Source organism: Megalops cyprinoides, chromosome 23, assembly GCF_013368585.1.
Source record: "Megalops cyprinoides isolate fMegCyp1 chromosome 23, fMegCyp1.pri, whole genome shotgun sequence".
NCBI lineage: Eukaryota > Metazoa > Chordata > Actinopteri > Elopiformes > Megalopidae > Megalops > Megalops cyprinoides.
In genome coordinates, this window is record NC_050605.1 from 22,360,300 (window position 1) to 22,376,990 (window position 16,691).

At 44.5% G+C, this 16,691-nt stretch overlaps 2 protein-coding genes across 3 annotated transcripts in view; one reads left to right on the top strand and one right to left on the bottom strand.

Moving 5' to 3' along the window:
- fbxl13 (F-box and leucine-rich repeat protein 13) overlaps window positions 1-16,691 on the top strand; it is a 37,481-nt gene that overhangs the window by 8,175 nt on the left and 12,615 nt on the right. Inside the window, exons 8-12 of the mRNA XM_036518510.1 lie at window positions 1,899-1,994; window positions 2,421-2,556; window positions 12,936-12,988; window positions 13,777-13,877; window positions 15,377-15,536. Of these exons, the coding sequence (XP_036374403.1) occupies window positions 1,899-1,994; window positions 2,421-2,556; window positions 12,936-12,988; window positions 13,777-13,877; window positions 15,377-15,536 (546 nt within the window). The remainder of the gene's footprint in view (window positions 1-1,898; window positions 1,995-2,420; window positions 2,557-12,935; window positions 12,989-13,776; window positions 13,878-15,376; window positions 15,537-16,691) is intronic.
- lrrc17 (leucine rich repeat containing 17) lies at window positions 3,613-15,515 on the bottom strand. 2 transcript variants are annotated; one of them, XM_036518283.1, is made up of 4 exons: window positions 15,447-15,515; window positions 11,003-11,848; window positions 5,624-5,779; window positions 3,613-4,053 (listed from the first exon to the last, which is right to left on the bottom strand). In XM_036518283.1, the coding sequence occupies exons 2-4, from the start codon at window positions 11,763-11,765 to the stop codon at window positions 3,650-3,652; spliced, it is 1,323 nt and encodes a 440-aa protein (XP_036374176.1). In that variant the 5' UTR covers window positions 11,766-11,848; window positions 15,447-15,515; the 3' UTR covers window positions 3,613-3,649. The 2 variants fall into 2 exon arrangements, with proteins under 2 accessions (XP_036374176.1, XP_036374177.1); XM_036518284.1 differs by lacking the exon at window positions 15,447-15,515 and having other exon boundaries at window positions 11,003-11,910.

A 16,691-nucleotide genomic window follows, 5' to 3' on the forward strand; every position in this document is an offset into this window, starting at 1 on the left:
TTTTGTGTATTGCTTGTGATTCTGTCAACATCTGCTTTGACAGATTCGTCTCACTCATATTGATTATTAGTCTGTCAGAATGGGGAATGGCACTACTCACCCTTTATGCATGTAATTCTATAACCTTATTTGTTCTCTGCCCATGCAAGTGGCTGGCAGGGATTTCTTGACTCTGGCAGCTATTTTTAAAGTTCTATTTATGGAATACCTCATCTTTTAAAAAAATGTGCCCTGTCAAACTGCATGACTATATTTGGGAATGGACTGAAGTTTCTTCCATTTATTTTGGAAATGATAAGCATTCTCTTTTTAGATTTGATACCATTTGAATATAATTGCAGGAAACTTTAAGGTGCCACAAGTACAGAAATTTTGTTAACCTTATTATTACCGCGTTTTAGCTTTTTTGCTTTAGTGGCAGGCTTTCTGCGGTAAGGAGTTCTTTCTCTCTGCTTTGTGTTTAACCTGAGTCACCATGTTCAGTAAATGAATGTTTCATCAGGTGATTTGTATATGCAAAGGGATCTGGGAGACATACAGTGTAAATTAAATGTTTTGTGCACAGGGTAGATGTTGCGGAAGTCAAATGAGGCAGTTTGTAAGTGAGTGAAGTAGCTGCTACTGTATATTTGGAATTCGCTTGGTCCTATAAGGTGAGCTATTTGAGGAGATTGGCTGGCCTCTGTCTCTATGAAAGGAGACGTGGCCTTTGTCCATGGGCTTTAAAAGGAGCTTTGAATAAAAATGATGTGTACACTGAAAAAAAACATTTCACAGTCCTATGCATTGTATTTAAAAACTGGGTTGTGGGTGTGAGGCACCAGTTGAGCACACAAGGTATGATGTATGTGGTTTGTTCCCTGCTCCACTACTATGTTATGAAGTTACAGAGTTTGCACCTCAGTTGCACACTATTGCCACAGTACAGATAAGTGTTCTGTGTGTGCGTGTGCTTGTGTTTGTGTGTGTATATCTGCGTGTATATGTGTCTGCATGTATGTCTTTGTGTATGTCTGTATTTAGTTTTTCTTTATTTAAAATGCACTGCCAAGTTGTGTGTTTTTTCGAAGTTCAAAATAACTCTCTATGAGATAACTTGATTTTATGGGTGCAGTTGGTTCAAGGTCATACTTTGACCTTGAAGCTGTGGAGCCCATAAAACGTGTTTGGGATTTTTGGACTTGCTTTAGGGTGCTAGGGTATGATATACAGCAGGATCTATGGATGTATGGAGGAATGCTTTTGTGGAGAGCTTATCAGCACGGTCCTGGGGAAGGCCGCTGTTGCATGGCAGAAACAGCATTAAATTAACCACACTGGTGGTATGTTACATAACCTTTTTTTTAATTTCATGGTTCAGCTGAACCCCTGCTAAACTGAAACTTTGTTATAGGAAAATGTTATTGTTAAGTTCCCTGTGGCTCGAGTGTGTTTAAATGGAAACAAACACACAGAAAGAATTTGTACAATAAAAGTAATATAACTGGGTAATTTTATGGTTCCAGTATTAGCCATTTTATACTGGTGTGATATTGTTGTGCTTTCTCTTAAATATTCCAACAGATTCAAGTGTTTTTTCTCTTAAAGTTACCATCATACTGCAGCATTCCATGAGTGTGGAAGCATTGTCACTGGACTAAGGGCAGGGATTCTCTCTTACAAAATCTGGATATGATTTTAAGAAATTTCTTCAAGGTTGTGCTAACCTGTGGAGTATCGATTGTGTAGCCCTTTGGGTGAGCAGACAAAACTATTTAAGTGTAGGGAGTAAATCAATGATTAATTTGATTGATTGTCACCTTTACGAGCCAAGGACACTTTATAACCTAAAAAGAAAAAATGATTTTGTCTGAAATTAATTGCTGCTACGTTGAATATGTATTTTTTTCTTTGTACAGATCTTCCAGAATTTAGAGTTTGGTGACCTAGTGAGATGTGGCCAGGTGTGTCGCACCTGGAATGCCATCACCCAGACCTGCTCTCTCTGGAGCCAGGTGAGCTCACTCCTGTCTAAACCAGCTCACTGTGACCTGTGCCTCTCCGTGGGGTTTATCCGAACGGCATTTAAACATTTGCTCAGAATTCATGAAATACAGCAAATTCTTTTTGTCTTTTTTGTCAGGGTGAGGATATTTGTGTCTCTGTGGTCTAAGACATGTACAGTTGCTTTAGCAACTCTTTAAAATAATAATAATTGAAATCTATGTATAAAATTATATCAATTAAATGTCTGTACAGTAACCTGTGTGCTACTGAGTGACTGGTGCATGTGTGGTCATGTGTTCATTATGTTCTGCTGTTCCTGCATCTTTGTTCAGTGGACTTTGCTGAATGATTAAACGTAAACGTGTGTCTCATTGTGACATTTGTGCTGTTGTTCTTAGAGCCTGGCTGGTCTCTCTCTCCCTCTTTTGCTATAGATCAACTTTTCCACAGAGAAGCAGCGGATCGTGGACAGCGCCGTGGTTCAGGTCCTGCAGAAATATCGTCCTTTTGTGGTCCATCTGAACATGCGTGGCTGCTCCCTGCTGCAGTGGCCCAGCCTCACATGCATCAGTAAGATGGACCGTCTCCTGTTCAATAAATCCAACTCACTGTACTCGCATGCATCAGTAAGCCGGGACCGACTCCCGTTCAATGACTCCAACAGGCTGTAGACATGTGCGTCAGTAAGATGGGACCGGCTCCCATTCCACTGAATCCAGCGCATTGTGCTAACATTTGCATGCTACTCTTCTGGCCCTGCATTTCACTCTGCGCTCACAAACATTTGACACCAGATTTGTCAGATCCAGGAAGATTTGTTCATACTGCATGCGTAATCAGCTGCAGATTTATAAAAAGCCTGCATTTGGATGGTTCTCTGTCAGCAGAGAGCAGCCACGCTATGCCGGGCTGCAGGGGAGTGCTGTTGCAAAGGCTCCCATTCCTACAGGGCCTCAGTGCCGCAGGGCTCTTACCCGCTCCCGCTGACTGGCGCCCGTCCCGCGGGACTGTCCTACGTTCGTCACAAGCAGGCCGGCATCCCAGAGGCCTTGTAGCCATGTGTAGGGGGAGGAGCCTACAGCAGTCGGGCTGCGGTGTCATCAATCACTGACGCATCTGCTTCTACTCATGGAGCGGAGGTACGGAGCAGCCCCGGCCTCACTCCTCTCTCCCAGCGGACTCAGTGAAAGGAGGGCTCTCTCCTCTCCCGCGTGCGTCTACCTGAAGGGCATCTCCACACACCTGTGCACTGTGACGTTAGCTTGTTTTACGGCCAGAGGGCCATTGCGCAGTTTAGTTCATATCTGGGAGTTCGTGTGATGGTGACAGTGTTCTTGGCGTCTGTAAGAACTATGACAATCATGCATGAGTTTTTTTAAGCGTTTCATCATATTTGCAATCATTCTCCCACAATTACCAGAGGGCTTTGGAAAACACAGCCAATTTTATTTTATTGACAGAAACAAATATAAAGTAGGTTTTGCTTATCTTATTTTTATACAAATTAGTCTCAGAGTGAAAAATAATTGTAAAAATAAACAGCAATTGTTCGTATAGTAATGATGTGGAATAAAAGAAACAAGTTTGACATCTGATACAGACTGAATTAGGATGTTCTACAAAAAAAGACAGTTCTTTAAGAATTGAAAATTTGTTTCCTTTTTTAACTCAACCTTATGATTTCGAATTTCTTTGGTCCTGTTAAAGGCCTGGGGAGCAGCTCTTTCTCCTGCTCCTCTGTCTCCGCATTGAGCTCCTGGCCAGCGTCTGCCTGGCCCAGCAGGATATCTTTGGGACACTCTGCGTTGTAGGTTTTGACATAGTCCTCCACGAGCCAGCCGCTGAACTCTGGAGGCGAGCTGCACACCAGGCCAGTGTACTCCACGCTGGTGTGGTGCTTCAGCCAGTAGATCAGGTAGTGAATGTTGTAGTCACATATCCAGGGGTTATCTCCCAGAGCCAGCTTCCTGATGAAGTACAGGTCCTCCAGCACGCCGTACTGGAAATAGCGCAGGCTGTTGTTGGAGAGGTCCAGCTCTCTGAGATACAGGAGGCCGGCGAAGGCAGCTGTGAGCGAGAGGATTGGACAAAGGTGAGGGATCAGGTGGCGCTCCTGGGGCATTCCATGACTAATGCTCCCTCTGTGGTACATGAAATACCAGCACTGTCATAGTGGCCTGATACAGTTTGCATAATTGCAATGCTGTGGATCTCACCTGCTCAGCATTACCGTTTGATTGCTGCTGCCGCATGTGCATGGAACATGTGACTGTGTTTGTGTTAGTTGCTGTGGAGACAGTTTCCCGCAGAACACCCCGGCCCTCCTCACCTCTGTCACACCAGCATGTGTGGAAAATGTGCTTAGTGATATTATTGTTTGAAATTCAAGGTTCCTGCGAGGGATGGATTCGCTTTTCTGTGTCCTGTCACAAATGAAAACGACCTGAGGTTCTTGGAAATCAATGTGCTTTTGATTTTTTTTTTCTTTCTAGTTTGCATCCAAAGATTTTGAAATAAGTGTGTCTCAACACAGTTTTGGCATTCTCGTGTCCCAGGTGTCCTGATCACTGCAGAGGAACGAGGAAGTCGTGTAGCTTGTGTGTCTGAGGGCAGCTGTGGGTCTCTGTCCCCTGGTGGCACAGGGTAATTGCAGCAGATTCTGCTGTATGGTGTCCATTTGTTTAGGGTCAGGCTTTGATCCCTGGGAAGTGAAGCTGGGAGGCAATTACCCATAGTCTCCAGAGATGAGACTCCCCTTCTTGACTGTGCAGGGCCAAATTACTGGCCTTATCACACTTCTCAGGAGGATTAGTGCTGTCTGTGTCAGCTTGTTTCCTCAGGGAGACCCCTAACTGTACTGTACTGATGTGGTTATTTCGGATGTCTGCACTGTATTCTGCAATTATGAAGATGTGTAGGTTTTGGCAGACTTCTGCACAGCTTGCTGATAGTTCAGAGTTTCAAGATGGAGCCCTCTCCCTGGGCCATAGCTATTTTCTTCAGCACATCTTTACGCCACAATGATTGACTGTAAAATGGTTGGATAAATGCAACTGAATTTATTTCCCTGACAGAGAACCAGGATATACGACAAAGTGAATTGTCTGCATGTGTTCAGCTGTTATGAATGATAAGGGTGTTAAAGAGTGTTCCTCTTGGGCAAAGCGCTCTGGCAGTTTAACTAGATCTCATTAGGAGAGAGTAATGAAGCTTCTCTGCAGTATCACACTGCTGGAAAGCAAAGTGATTATTCAGCAAGGAACATGAGATTTTACTTATTTATTTATTTGTGAACAATTCACTTTTTACGCTGCACCTTCGACTTTTATGAGTGGATTTAACAATGTGAAAATGTAATTGATGTTAGAATTTGTGTGTGGAATTCATCCAGCCAGCTCTGCAGAAAGCCTTTACATGCTGATTAGGTGTGTATCTGTGTTTTTGCTTTATTTGCTTTATTTGCTTTATTTTCATTTGACTGAAAAGTATTACCCCCTGTGTATTTCCCATAAATCACTGTTTATGTGATCACATTTTGAACGTCACTGAAAGACCACCGACAGTCCTGCTGTGGTGTGCTTTATTGCTTCGTTTCTCAATCGATCGCTGAGTGTAATTAAAACAAACACCTGCCCACCTGTATCAATACGGTCCAGGTTATTGCTGCTGAGGTTGAGAAATTTCAGGTCCTTGACAGACACAAACTCCTTGGCTCTCAGGTGTTTGATGTTGTTTTTGGAGAGGTCCATCTTGACTATGTCAGAGGGGAGGTCAGCCGGAACATTCTTCAGATCTGAGGAGAAAGGGGAGGGAAGTCAGTGCCTCTCCAGCAGAGGTATTCAGAGGCATGGTTTCTGGTGGGGGGAGGGGTGGACATGAAGTCTCACAGTCCTGTCAGCGGGGAGTGAGAGAAACCCTGCTTTATGGACAGGCTTGTTTCTGTGTCTTGGGTGGCACATTAGAGGATTTCTTGTCCACTCAGGACGTGTGTGAAATTAATCTTATGCTCTGTGAGTTTTGAAAGTGGTTCCAGTCATTTTTTCCATAGACAAACGTCTGGAATAGCAATGCTGTTTATTGTACAGTTAAACCCATTCAGATGGTCGTCAAATATGCAAAAAAAGTTTTTTTTTTACTATTAAGTACAGTTGCTTGAGATGGGAAAACATTACATTACATTTGTTTAACAGATGCGCTTATCCAGAGGGACTTGCACAGCTTACCATATTTATGTTACCCATTCATACAGCTGGATATTCACTGAGGCAGTTTGGATGAACCGTCCTGCCCAAGGATATGACAGCAGTGTCTCGCCTGGGAATTGAACTGGCATCCCTTTGATTACAAGCTCTTTTTTATTACCCCTACAGTGCTGCCTGGTGTCATGTTGCCAAAAGCAATTGAACAGCCCTGCATTATAAGTCAGCAGTGGACCAAAATCTGACATGTTTTACTGGGTCTTCTATATTTATGAATTTATGATAAGCACAGTCAAGGCCACTCCGCTAGAGGCAGAAAAGGTAAAAGCTACATGAAGAGGCAGGCTGCCTGGTAACAATAATCTGTCTGTAATTTCTGTCAGTTTATGATGAAATGATAATTTCTGTCAGTTTATGACGAAATGATGCACAGCCTATCAGTGATTGTGAATGTTCTGAACACTGATCTTGCAGTCATACTTATGCTTTGAGTCATTCAATAGTTTACAAAAATAACAAATAGTTGCCAGAGGTCGCTCACCTCTGTATGGCATATCATGGCCAACGTGATGTTGGGTTTATCCATGCTTTGGAGGCAAACGATCAGGTCAGTACTGCAATATGCATGAAGCCAAGGTGTGTGTAAGCAATTATAATCAGTAGTAATGGAAACATGTGTTGGCTTTGTGTGATTTAAAGCATTAATCACATGACGGATATCCCATAATAGTCTGCTCTGCATCCTGGCTCTCCTTTAACTGCACAGGTGAAGGAGCACAGTTCCAGCGTTTAACGCAGCAGATGTCCGTGTGAAATGTCTGTGAATTACAAGAACAGCTGAAGGAGAGGCTTCACTCTGCTGCTGCAGTGCGTGTGTGTAGGAGTCTGGGGGCAGGCAGCTTTGAGCTGCACATTCTTACAGAAGACCTCTGCCTTCATCTCTTCCCGAATGTGACGTCTGCTGTTTGCATTAAGCTCAGTGTTCTGAACAATACCCAGCAATGCAGATGCTGATGTTTCTGCTTAATACCTCTCAGGTTCTATGCCACTGAAGTTGTGTTACTTTAAAATATATTTAAAAACATCATTGCCAAACATTCTTGACTGTTCTTGAGTGTATCTGAAATGTAAAATATAGCGTAGCCCATTTAGTGCTTAAAAAGGGCCACTTTTAAATTTGAGCCTCGGGATTTGAATTCGTCCGCCCCCTTACGGGAGGCCTGGGGTGCAGTTGTGGTCAAGATCATGGTAGCCCTTAGAGTACAGTAAACTGCAATGTCTGCTTTTGTTTGTGGAGATGGACAGTGATTATTCCACGATTCCTTGCAGAGCTTGCAAAGGCTTACTTCTGCAGAGGAATAGTGTCCTTTATCTTTATCTTCATTTTCAAAATCTTACTTTGCAATCTGTCTTCCCAGATTTGCCATCACTGTCCCGCTACACACTGTAGTGTGGTATACATATAGTATACAGACTGTAGTGTGGTTTACATGCATTATACAGATTGTAGTGTGGTATGTGTATAGTATACAGACTATAGTGTGGTATGTACTGTCCATTTGTTTGACTGTCTGATTTTATGAATCAATTGAATCTAAATCACGCTGGTCTGTTCATGATGAGGTCTTTTACTGAGTTCAGGGAAAAAAGAAAACAAATGATGTTGATCATCGATTTACTCTGGACTACAGACTATAATTAGATGACTGTTGGGAATCCCGGATGGCAGTAAATCATAAAGTGCAATGGATTAGATGCCAGCAGGAACAACAGTAAGAAAAAGGAAAATGCTGGTCATTATTGAGCTATAATTGCAGGACTGTTATTCTTTCTCTGTATTGCTGTTAACTCTTCCAGAAGTTCTGTTTAAGAGTTTCTACTTATCTTCTAATGAAAACCATCCAAAAACGTTGGACGTCCAAGACAGATGACTTAAAAGTATGGAAAAGGGTTGGCGGTGGCTGGGGATAGACTTTGGCTCATAGCTCCAGCTTAAGAATGCTGACTGCTAAACTGTCTTGCACATTAATGTATTTTTTTTTTTCTGGGTAACAGGGTTTACTAATTCATTTTTAAGGTAGATATCTAATGATATTAAATGGACTACAATAGTGTAAATGTTTTATTGAAATTATTGCAGATTTAATCTTTCTCACTATTCTTTTGCTGTTTGTTTTTACATTACATTATATTACATTCATTCAGCAGAAGCCCTTATCCAGAGCAACTTGCAGCACAAAATAACAGAAGCGTATCCATTCAAGTTGAACGAGCAACAGTGTCAGACCAGGCTAACAACACTCCCAGACCAGTGAGTGTGAGCATAACACTATCCAAGCCTTACCACAAGTTAAATTGTGCTAACTTGACTAGACAGTCTAGAAACTAGAAAGGGAAGCCACAGGCACACACTACCGTACATCACAGTTACTAGATCACAGAATCCAAAACGCATATACTATGTGTGCGATACTACACATAAAATAAACAGTGAGTAATGCGAGAAGTAGAAACCTGTTTTGTGTACTCTTTCGGTTGCAGTCAGGTTCTCAGCTCAGTAGCGGGAGGGCTATCCTCTCCTCTGAAGTGGCCCTGTATTCTGGAGCAGTGTTCTGCTGTAGTGCATCAGGGACCTGTTCTAGGGCTTGTTCTGCCTAACCTGTATTACTGGTATTTGAATGGAATTTAAGAGGAGCAGAATCGAGGCCTGTGCGGGTTCAGAAAGGAAACCAGCCTTAAAGTCAAAGACCTCACACACACCTCCAATTAATGAGACGTTACCCGAATCTGAAAGGTCAGAAAACCAGATGAGCGGAATTTACTGGAGCTGCAGTTTCTTTTTAGCTCCGAGGCAAAGCGGCAGAGCTGCAGCAGATGGCGAATGAGTTTGAGGCGCCGCGCGCGCCCCGCGGACAGCTTGGCGAACATCGCACACCATCGCACACGCAGATGTAGCGTGGAACGGGGCCGCGTGTTCACTGCGCTTCCTGACGCTGAACCTCCTGACGTAAAGAGAATCCTTAAGTGCCTCGCCGGAGAGACGAGAAAGAGTCTGCATCAGAACACAGAATCTCTGTTACCTCGACGTACAGAGAGCACAGTGTGTGAAAGTCTGTCTGCAGCAGATAGCATAGGATTCCCTTTATGTGTTGCTCACACCCCCCCCCACATCTGGCTTTGAGCTCTTTTGTGTTCCATTAGAAAATGACTTAAATATGAACATCCAGTACAATCATCTTCTTATTCAGCAAGAATTAGAACAAGAAGATCTTTCATGCTTACTGGAAGATGCAGCAATGAGCCAAGTGTTCATTTGCAGTTATTATACAGAACTGTATTGAAGTGAACGCAGGGGAAAGATTGCTTTTGTGCATGTGCAGGTTTTGCAGCAATGATTACACATAACATCCCATTGCCTGTTGAAATCAGACATGAGAAGATTGATGGTATCTTGGTGGTGTCACTCTTAATATGGCAGTTATGTAGTTCTGCAGATGTTTTTATTGGAAGAGAGTCAGTATGAAATTTTACTCTTTCCCTGGTCCTTACTCCACTTTGCATCTAGGGTTACATATCTCTTGGTTCTCAGTCCTGACTGTCTCGTTTAACTGTCTGTTGAACTTTCTGATTCAGCACAATTTTCACTGCAAAAATGACCACTTTTCCAGTGGAGTCAATATTCGATTAAGAATGTGTTAAATGGACATTTTTTAACTGACATCTCTCCTTTCAAGGATATAGAGAGGGTTATTTGTCTGTGATCTTCTGTAGACTGAGCAAAATGGGAAACATCTGCCAAATGAATGCTTCGTCAAAATATTCCGATTTTTTGCCAGGTTCCCTGCTAACAGCTAACATATGTGAAATATGAGCAGTCGGTTCCAGCAGCATGCAGTATATCTGAGATGATCTGTGAAACATGCGTGGTGGTTGACATGCTGTAAGGGGGTTTCTCCTGTGTCTCAGTTGTTCTCCTTGTACACATGAAAGCCCATGCTGCAAACGGATCACAGTCACGCTTTCAGATTAGATGCGTTGAGAACAAACTGGCTCTCTGCTCTACCCTGCTGTTTTTTCATCCCATTAATCAAAATGGCGGGACAAATGAGGAGTTTGAACGACACTTGTCTCTTGTCTGCAAAGCATCCTTTGTTTTTGGCCTCTTCCTCTTTAGGGAATACCCATTTCCCAAAGCGGAGGCTGGAGCTGCTCTGTGTGTGTGTGTGTGTGTGTGTGTGTGTGTGTGTGTGTGTGAGAGAGAGAGAGTGTGTGTGTGTGTGTGTGTGTGTGTGTGTGAGAGAGAGAGAGAGAGAGAGAGAGTGTGTGTGTGTGTGTGTGTGTGTGTGTGTGTGTGTGTGTGTGTGTGCGTGAGAGAGTGTGAGTGTGTATGTGCGTGTGTGTGTGTGTGTGTGTGTGTGTGTGTGTGAGAGTGTGAGTGTGTGTGTGAGTGTGTGAGCATTTTGATTTTGCTAAATATGGCAGAAGTCTGGGACGATGTGCGTCTGTGTGATGTACGAGCCGGAGATGCGGTGTGTGACGGGGGTCCCTGTGGGCTGTGCGCCTGTGACACAGTATGGCGAGCCAGGCGAAAGGGAGCACTCTTTTCCCATAATCACACTGCGCTGCCATTCCCAGAGAGGAGCACTGGACCCATCCCTGTCGTGGGACAAGTTCCCCAATGACACTGCATTTCCACAAAAATATTTTCCCCTTCTGTAGCTGGTAACAACAGGCCAAACCTCAGGATTTTTTGACTTTGCTGCCAGAGGGAAGTGTTAGCACGTCGTGGTTCAGTGATCTGCACGCACGCCACTTACCTTGGTTTCTGCAGTCCAGGAAGGGTTTGGGGAACATGTAGGTGCGGCAGGTGGTGGTGTAGTCGGGGTGTTTCTTGCCCGCTATGGGCCCCTGCGGGACATCTTCGGGCTCCCTCAGGGTGTTCTCCTGCAGCTCCGGGCACAGCATCTCCGGGTTCATCTTTTTCAGCTTCTGGCCCCTCAGATTGGCCGGCTCCACGCACTTGGCGTAGTTGCCCAGGTTACGGTTGCTGGGCACCTGCAGGTGCCTGACCAGGCTGTCCAGGTGGCAGTGGCAGCTCCAGGGGTTGTCGTAGATGCGCAGGTAGCTGAGGCGGGGCAGCGGGAGGAGCACCTCCTCGGTCAGCACCTGCAGACGGTTGTGCTGCAGCAGCAGGGTGGTCAGCTGGCTGAGCCCGTTGAAGGCACCCTCCTCGATCATGGAGATGTCGTTCTGCTGCAGGTCCAGGCTCTTTAGTTTCCTGAACTGCGAGAAGCTGTTGTCTCGCAGCACCTGGATCTTATTCCTGGCCAGCAGCAGGTGCACAGTGTCCTCAGGCCAGCCCATGGTGACGGCGGTCAGCTGCCTGTCCTGGCAGTCCAGGTGCTTCTGCCCGTCCTCGAAGTACTCCTTGCAGTCGGCGGCAAATCGCTTGACGGTGCCCGCCCTGCCCCTGCCCCTGCCCCGACCACGCCCCCTGCCACGCCCACCTCCCGGCCTGGCCTTCCTGAGCTCAGCGAACCCCAGGATCAGGAGCACCAGCAGGGCCGAGCTGAGCCGCATCCTGGCGCCAGACACAGAGGCCGAACGCGGAGCGCAGATAGCCACAGGGAGTGTCGGTGAGGGTGAAGTTACAGCTGCAGTCCCTGTGGAGAGAGGAGCGCTTTACGGGCCTCGTATCTGAGCTAAGCCTGGCCTGGGAACCCTGATATGCAGAGAAAACAGGCTTAATTACCCTCAGCCCCCTTTCTCCCGGGGTCTGTTTGATGTTTATGCTCTCCCTCTTATAATGAAAACACATTATGTTTCGGGGTATTTTTCTGTAAGGAGAGGACTGTTCATTTACAAGTCGTTGATAAATAGACTTAAAAGAGTAAGTAAGTAATAAAAGAGTATGTTCCTTTCACTCACTAACATCCATCAAACTGGAGGAAGTTTGTATGTGTGTGAGTGTAAACATGCCTTTAAAGCACAGACATGGCTTGTTTAATTGGCCATTAGTGATGTTGCAGGCAGCGGAAACTGGAGGTCCATTACCAGAGTTTGCTGGAGTTTGCCCTCAGAGAATGTTTTCTTGCCTCTTATGTTTTCTTTCATGTGGCTTCAGCCTGCCCATATGCAATTATAAATCTTAGAGTGAGTGTTTAATGAGATTAAAGAATATTTTTCCCCTTTGGTTAGGATTTATGCATGTCACCTGACCTGTTTCAAAATTCATCAAATTTATACAGTACAAACACTGTAACTTTTCATTCTAGTATCACACAGGAAAGAGAAATGTTCCCTTACGTAACTGATTAATGTTGAAAGATGTGACCGTATTTCCTGCAGGGATGCTTTGACTGCCTCTCAATTTGTCATACTTGGATCTGTTGGCCTAGTGTCATTTCACAGCCGACAGCAGAGTGTTTGTGCATTGATGAATTGCAATGCATTATGGGAGGAGGAGCTTTCAGCAGGAGCAGGAGGATTTAGTCTTGGGGTCTGTCAGCCTCTCCCAGCCTGTACTCAACTGGTCCAACTGTACAATGCTCTGGCCCAGCCCAGCACAGCCTCCAGCAGTGGAATTATCCCATCACTGGAGTGGATAAAAAAAGACCTTAATAAGCGTGTTTATAGGCAGGGCGACGTAGCCCTTTGTCCTGCCAAGCTGAGTCAGCCAGCGAGCCCGGTGCAGCTCGGTTCATTAGACGCTTTTCCCAGCCTCACTCTGCTCTCTCTGCTGTCTCCTAGGTGACTGCAGGAACCTGCAGGAGCTGAATCTGTCCGAGTGCGCCAGTGTGAACGTAAGTAAGGCGGGCGTGCGCTGCCGGGGCGATACGACCGCGCTCGCCCAGGGCGCTGTGGTGTGCCGTGTTCGCTGAGCTTTAGAAACACGCTTAGCACCACATGGGGAAGGTGCGGTCCCGGCTCTCTCCGGAGCAGCAGCAGGTTCCTCTACTCTATTTGGCAAGAGGCAGCGTGCCATTTGGCCGTGCTGCTGGGAATAGCTGTTATGCAATAACACTGGATCTCCAGCTCATCTCTGCTTTGTCCCTGTGCCTTCGATGGGAGTGTGGATCTGACAGCACCTCTGAATTACAAGGCTGCCTCTTCCAGCCTCCTGTCTTTCAGTCCCCCAGTACAGCTCTGTATATGCCGCCTCTGCCTGCCTTCGCTTTTTAAAGAGTAATTTTACATCTCTGTAAGAAACCTGTCCTTAAAAAAGCCAATAAATCTTTAAAACACTTGTTAACACTTTTTGTTCTAACAGGAAAAAAAGTCTGCAATTTTTCTGTGCCACAAAGTTACAGGTGTCACATGTTATAAACCGACTCTGCGACACACAGTACATACTTGTAGCTCATACAATCAAAAGTCAAAAAACATGAAAATATAAACATGCATTTGAAAGTTCTTCAGTATACAGTATCAGTTAATGCATAGCGTTCCACTACTCATTAAAACGTTGATTTCTGCAATTACACCACAGTGCAGTATTTCATTCACTGAACAACCCTGAACATTTCTAGAAGGAGAGCTTTCTGTGTAAATACCCCTTTTTATAACTTTTTTACTTCTCTCTGTGTAACAGGATGAGGCTGTGGGGAAGATTGTGGAAGGCTGCTCAGTGCTGCTGTACCTGAACCTGTCCTACACTGCCATAACAAACAGCTCTTTCAGAGCACTGTCCAGGTGACCACACAGGCCTCACTGTGCTTCTAGCAATGACCTCTAGAAAATAGTTCCTTGGTTTAACTTGAAGAAAGAATTCTGCTGCCCCTGATGTTTAATTCAAAGATTGCTGCAGTAGTTTGTCATCATCAAAAATGTCATTGTCCCTGCTTAGTGTTTATATCATATTAAATTTCATATTCATTTTACATATACACTGTAATCTTCATTGTGAGAAATTGTTCATAGAGACAGTAAGTGGTTTGGCACACAGCCACTGTATTACCTCACAACTCAAAGCCCTAGATGTTTCCCTGATTGGATTAAAGCTTTTACAGGAGGCTAAAAACACGCTGGCCACAGTTCAGACAGATGAATGAGACATCCCTTCGACAAAGTGAACTTGCAGCAGTGACACTTCCCAACGCTTTATCAATAGATTCTGCAAAGATGCAGTCAGAATCGCCTCAGCAATAAAGAGCATCAACCGACAGGAGGCATAGCAGGTCTGGTGTTGCTGGTTAGAATTACAGCACAGCTCTTGTACACTACATTGCATAATGCTGGAGGCTGTCAGCGCCCCAATAATGCCACGGGAGAATGAGAAATAGAAAGCTGTCTGCAGGAATTTGACCAGAGTGTAGCTACTAGCATAGCAAGGGCTTTCGTTTCTTCTGCCACCTGGATCACTTGCATTGAGAGTGAAGACTTCCCCAGCGACTGCAGTGCGTCACAGCAGAGTATATGTCTGGAACAGCACCCTGGGTTCCTCTACTTATTCCTCTACCCCATTCAGAGAGAGAGCTTACTCAGCCTTCTCCACCTAAGTAAAACCATTTGAGCTGTCTTTACCACAGGGAATTAAATCAGAAAAACAGAGCATATAATTTCTAGTAATTTCAAAAACTCATCTAAATGCTCCACACTCTCACGCCAGAAAAAAATCGTTATAAAATAGTTTGGACATTAAAAAAGATAAATAATTGTATGTCCCCTGCTGCTTGTCATTCCCCATCTGCATCTGAAGTATCTGAAGTAACGGAGCAGTTTGCAAAGTGCTCCCCTCTAAGTTTTACAAAGACATTAAACACCCCCGGCAGCAACTGGAAATTCTGAGTTATTGTGTGTCTAATCCCCGAAAGCTTCCTGCTCGCTGCTGCCCTGCATTCTCTAGAAGTCTTCACTTTAAACTGAAGCCCCTGAACCTTCCACTGCATTGCTAATATCCACAGCAAAATCTACAAGCCCATATTCAGGGGGTTCTGTGAGAAACTGAAAAGGCAATACTGACAGTCACAAAAAGATTTTCCCTCCTTTCTTTGAAACATTCCAGCTAAACAAATACATTGCAAAATCAGCACAGTATACAGCACACAGAATCTACAAAGCAAATGTCCTTAACTGCATTACAAAAGAGCCCTCTAACTTTTTCTTTTTTTTTTTTTTTAACCCGTGCAATCAGGAAAGTGATCCCTGTTGTGGTGCATTGTTCCTCTAACATGTGCCTTTTGCTCTGGAAGGTGCTGCCTCAGTCTCCGCTATCTGAGCCTGGCTTACTGCAAGAGGTTCACAGACAAAGGCTTACAGTACCTGGCCGCAGGGAAAGGCTGTCACAGAATCATCTATTTGGACCTCTTGGGCTGCACTCAGGTCAGTGCTCCTGCGCTCTCTGTCCCGTCATGAGAGTGGAGCCGGACTCTGGAGAAGCACCGTGCCGTTTTCAGGCGGTGAGGGGCTGTGTGGAGCTGAGAGGCTGCAGCTGGTTTTAAATTACAGAGATCTCTGAGAGCAGGCAAGCCAGCATTCGCAGCGTTAAGGGTCTGGACCGCCTCCAGACTACTAGCTTGTCCTTGTATCGTTTCAGTGGGCTAAGGAGAACGAGGAGACTGCACAAACACACAGATAAGCCCCAAAACCATGTTTCCAAAAACACTACTGCAAAACATCGACTTGGGCTTAAGGGCATTTTATTTGGACTTTTATAGCTGAACAGATTGTATTTTGTGTACGGTTCCATTAAATACCCTGCATACAGTTTGTATATTCCGGTGGGTTTAAAGACTCTCTATGTTTCCGTTCAGCAGCAGGGAAAGGCTGCATTGTAACGTTTTATTTTATTCAGGTTTAAATTAAAAGAAAGCATCCCCTTGGATAGTTATTTAGGTCCCCAAGACATGAGTTTGCCTGAGAGAGAGGGAATGCTAGCTCTCGAATTCGTCGTCTAAATTTAGGAGAACGTGATGTTTAACTAGGCAAGGATTACAACGTCCACCTTTCTTTCTATTAATCGACCCTGCAGGCTCTCTTCCAGAAAAGCCTTCCAGTGAAACTCAGCGCTCGCAAACATGCAGGCGCACCGGGTCCTTTTATTTCTTCCACTGTTTTAAAAGGCCAATATTTTATATTGGGTATGGATATTAGGTAGCTTGTGTGAGGACAGAAAACTAAGTTATGTTTTATTCACTGCAGAGAAAATGTCTTTAATACATACAATAATGCAGAAGCCATGTTTACTTTGGACTTGACTTTCTGAACCAAAATCATCGGGGTTAAGTGGCAGGAGTAAAATGGAGCCATTGTTTATACTGACATTTACTTTTATTCATTTGGCAGACGTGCTTATCCAGAGCAACCTACAAAAAGTACATTCAGTAGGCTTAGGCATGTAGCCATGCAGATAATGAATCATAAGTGGCACACTTGTAATATAGCACCATTTTGGGAATCATTGACACAGAAAATGCTGTCATAAGGCCCACAGAAAAATAGTACTATCACCATTTTAGGCTGCCAAGTTTGTCCCACCATAAGCTTCTATTGCCACAAAGATTTGAG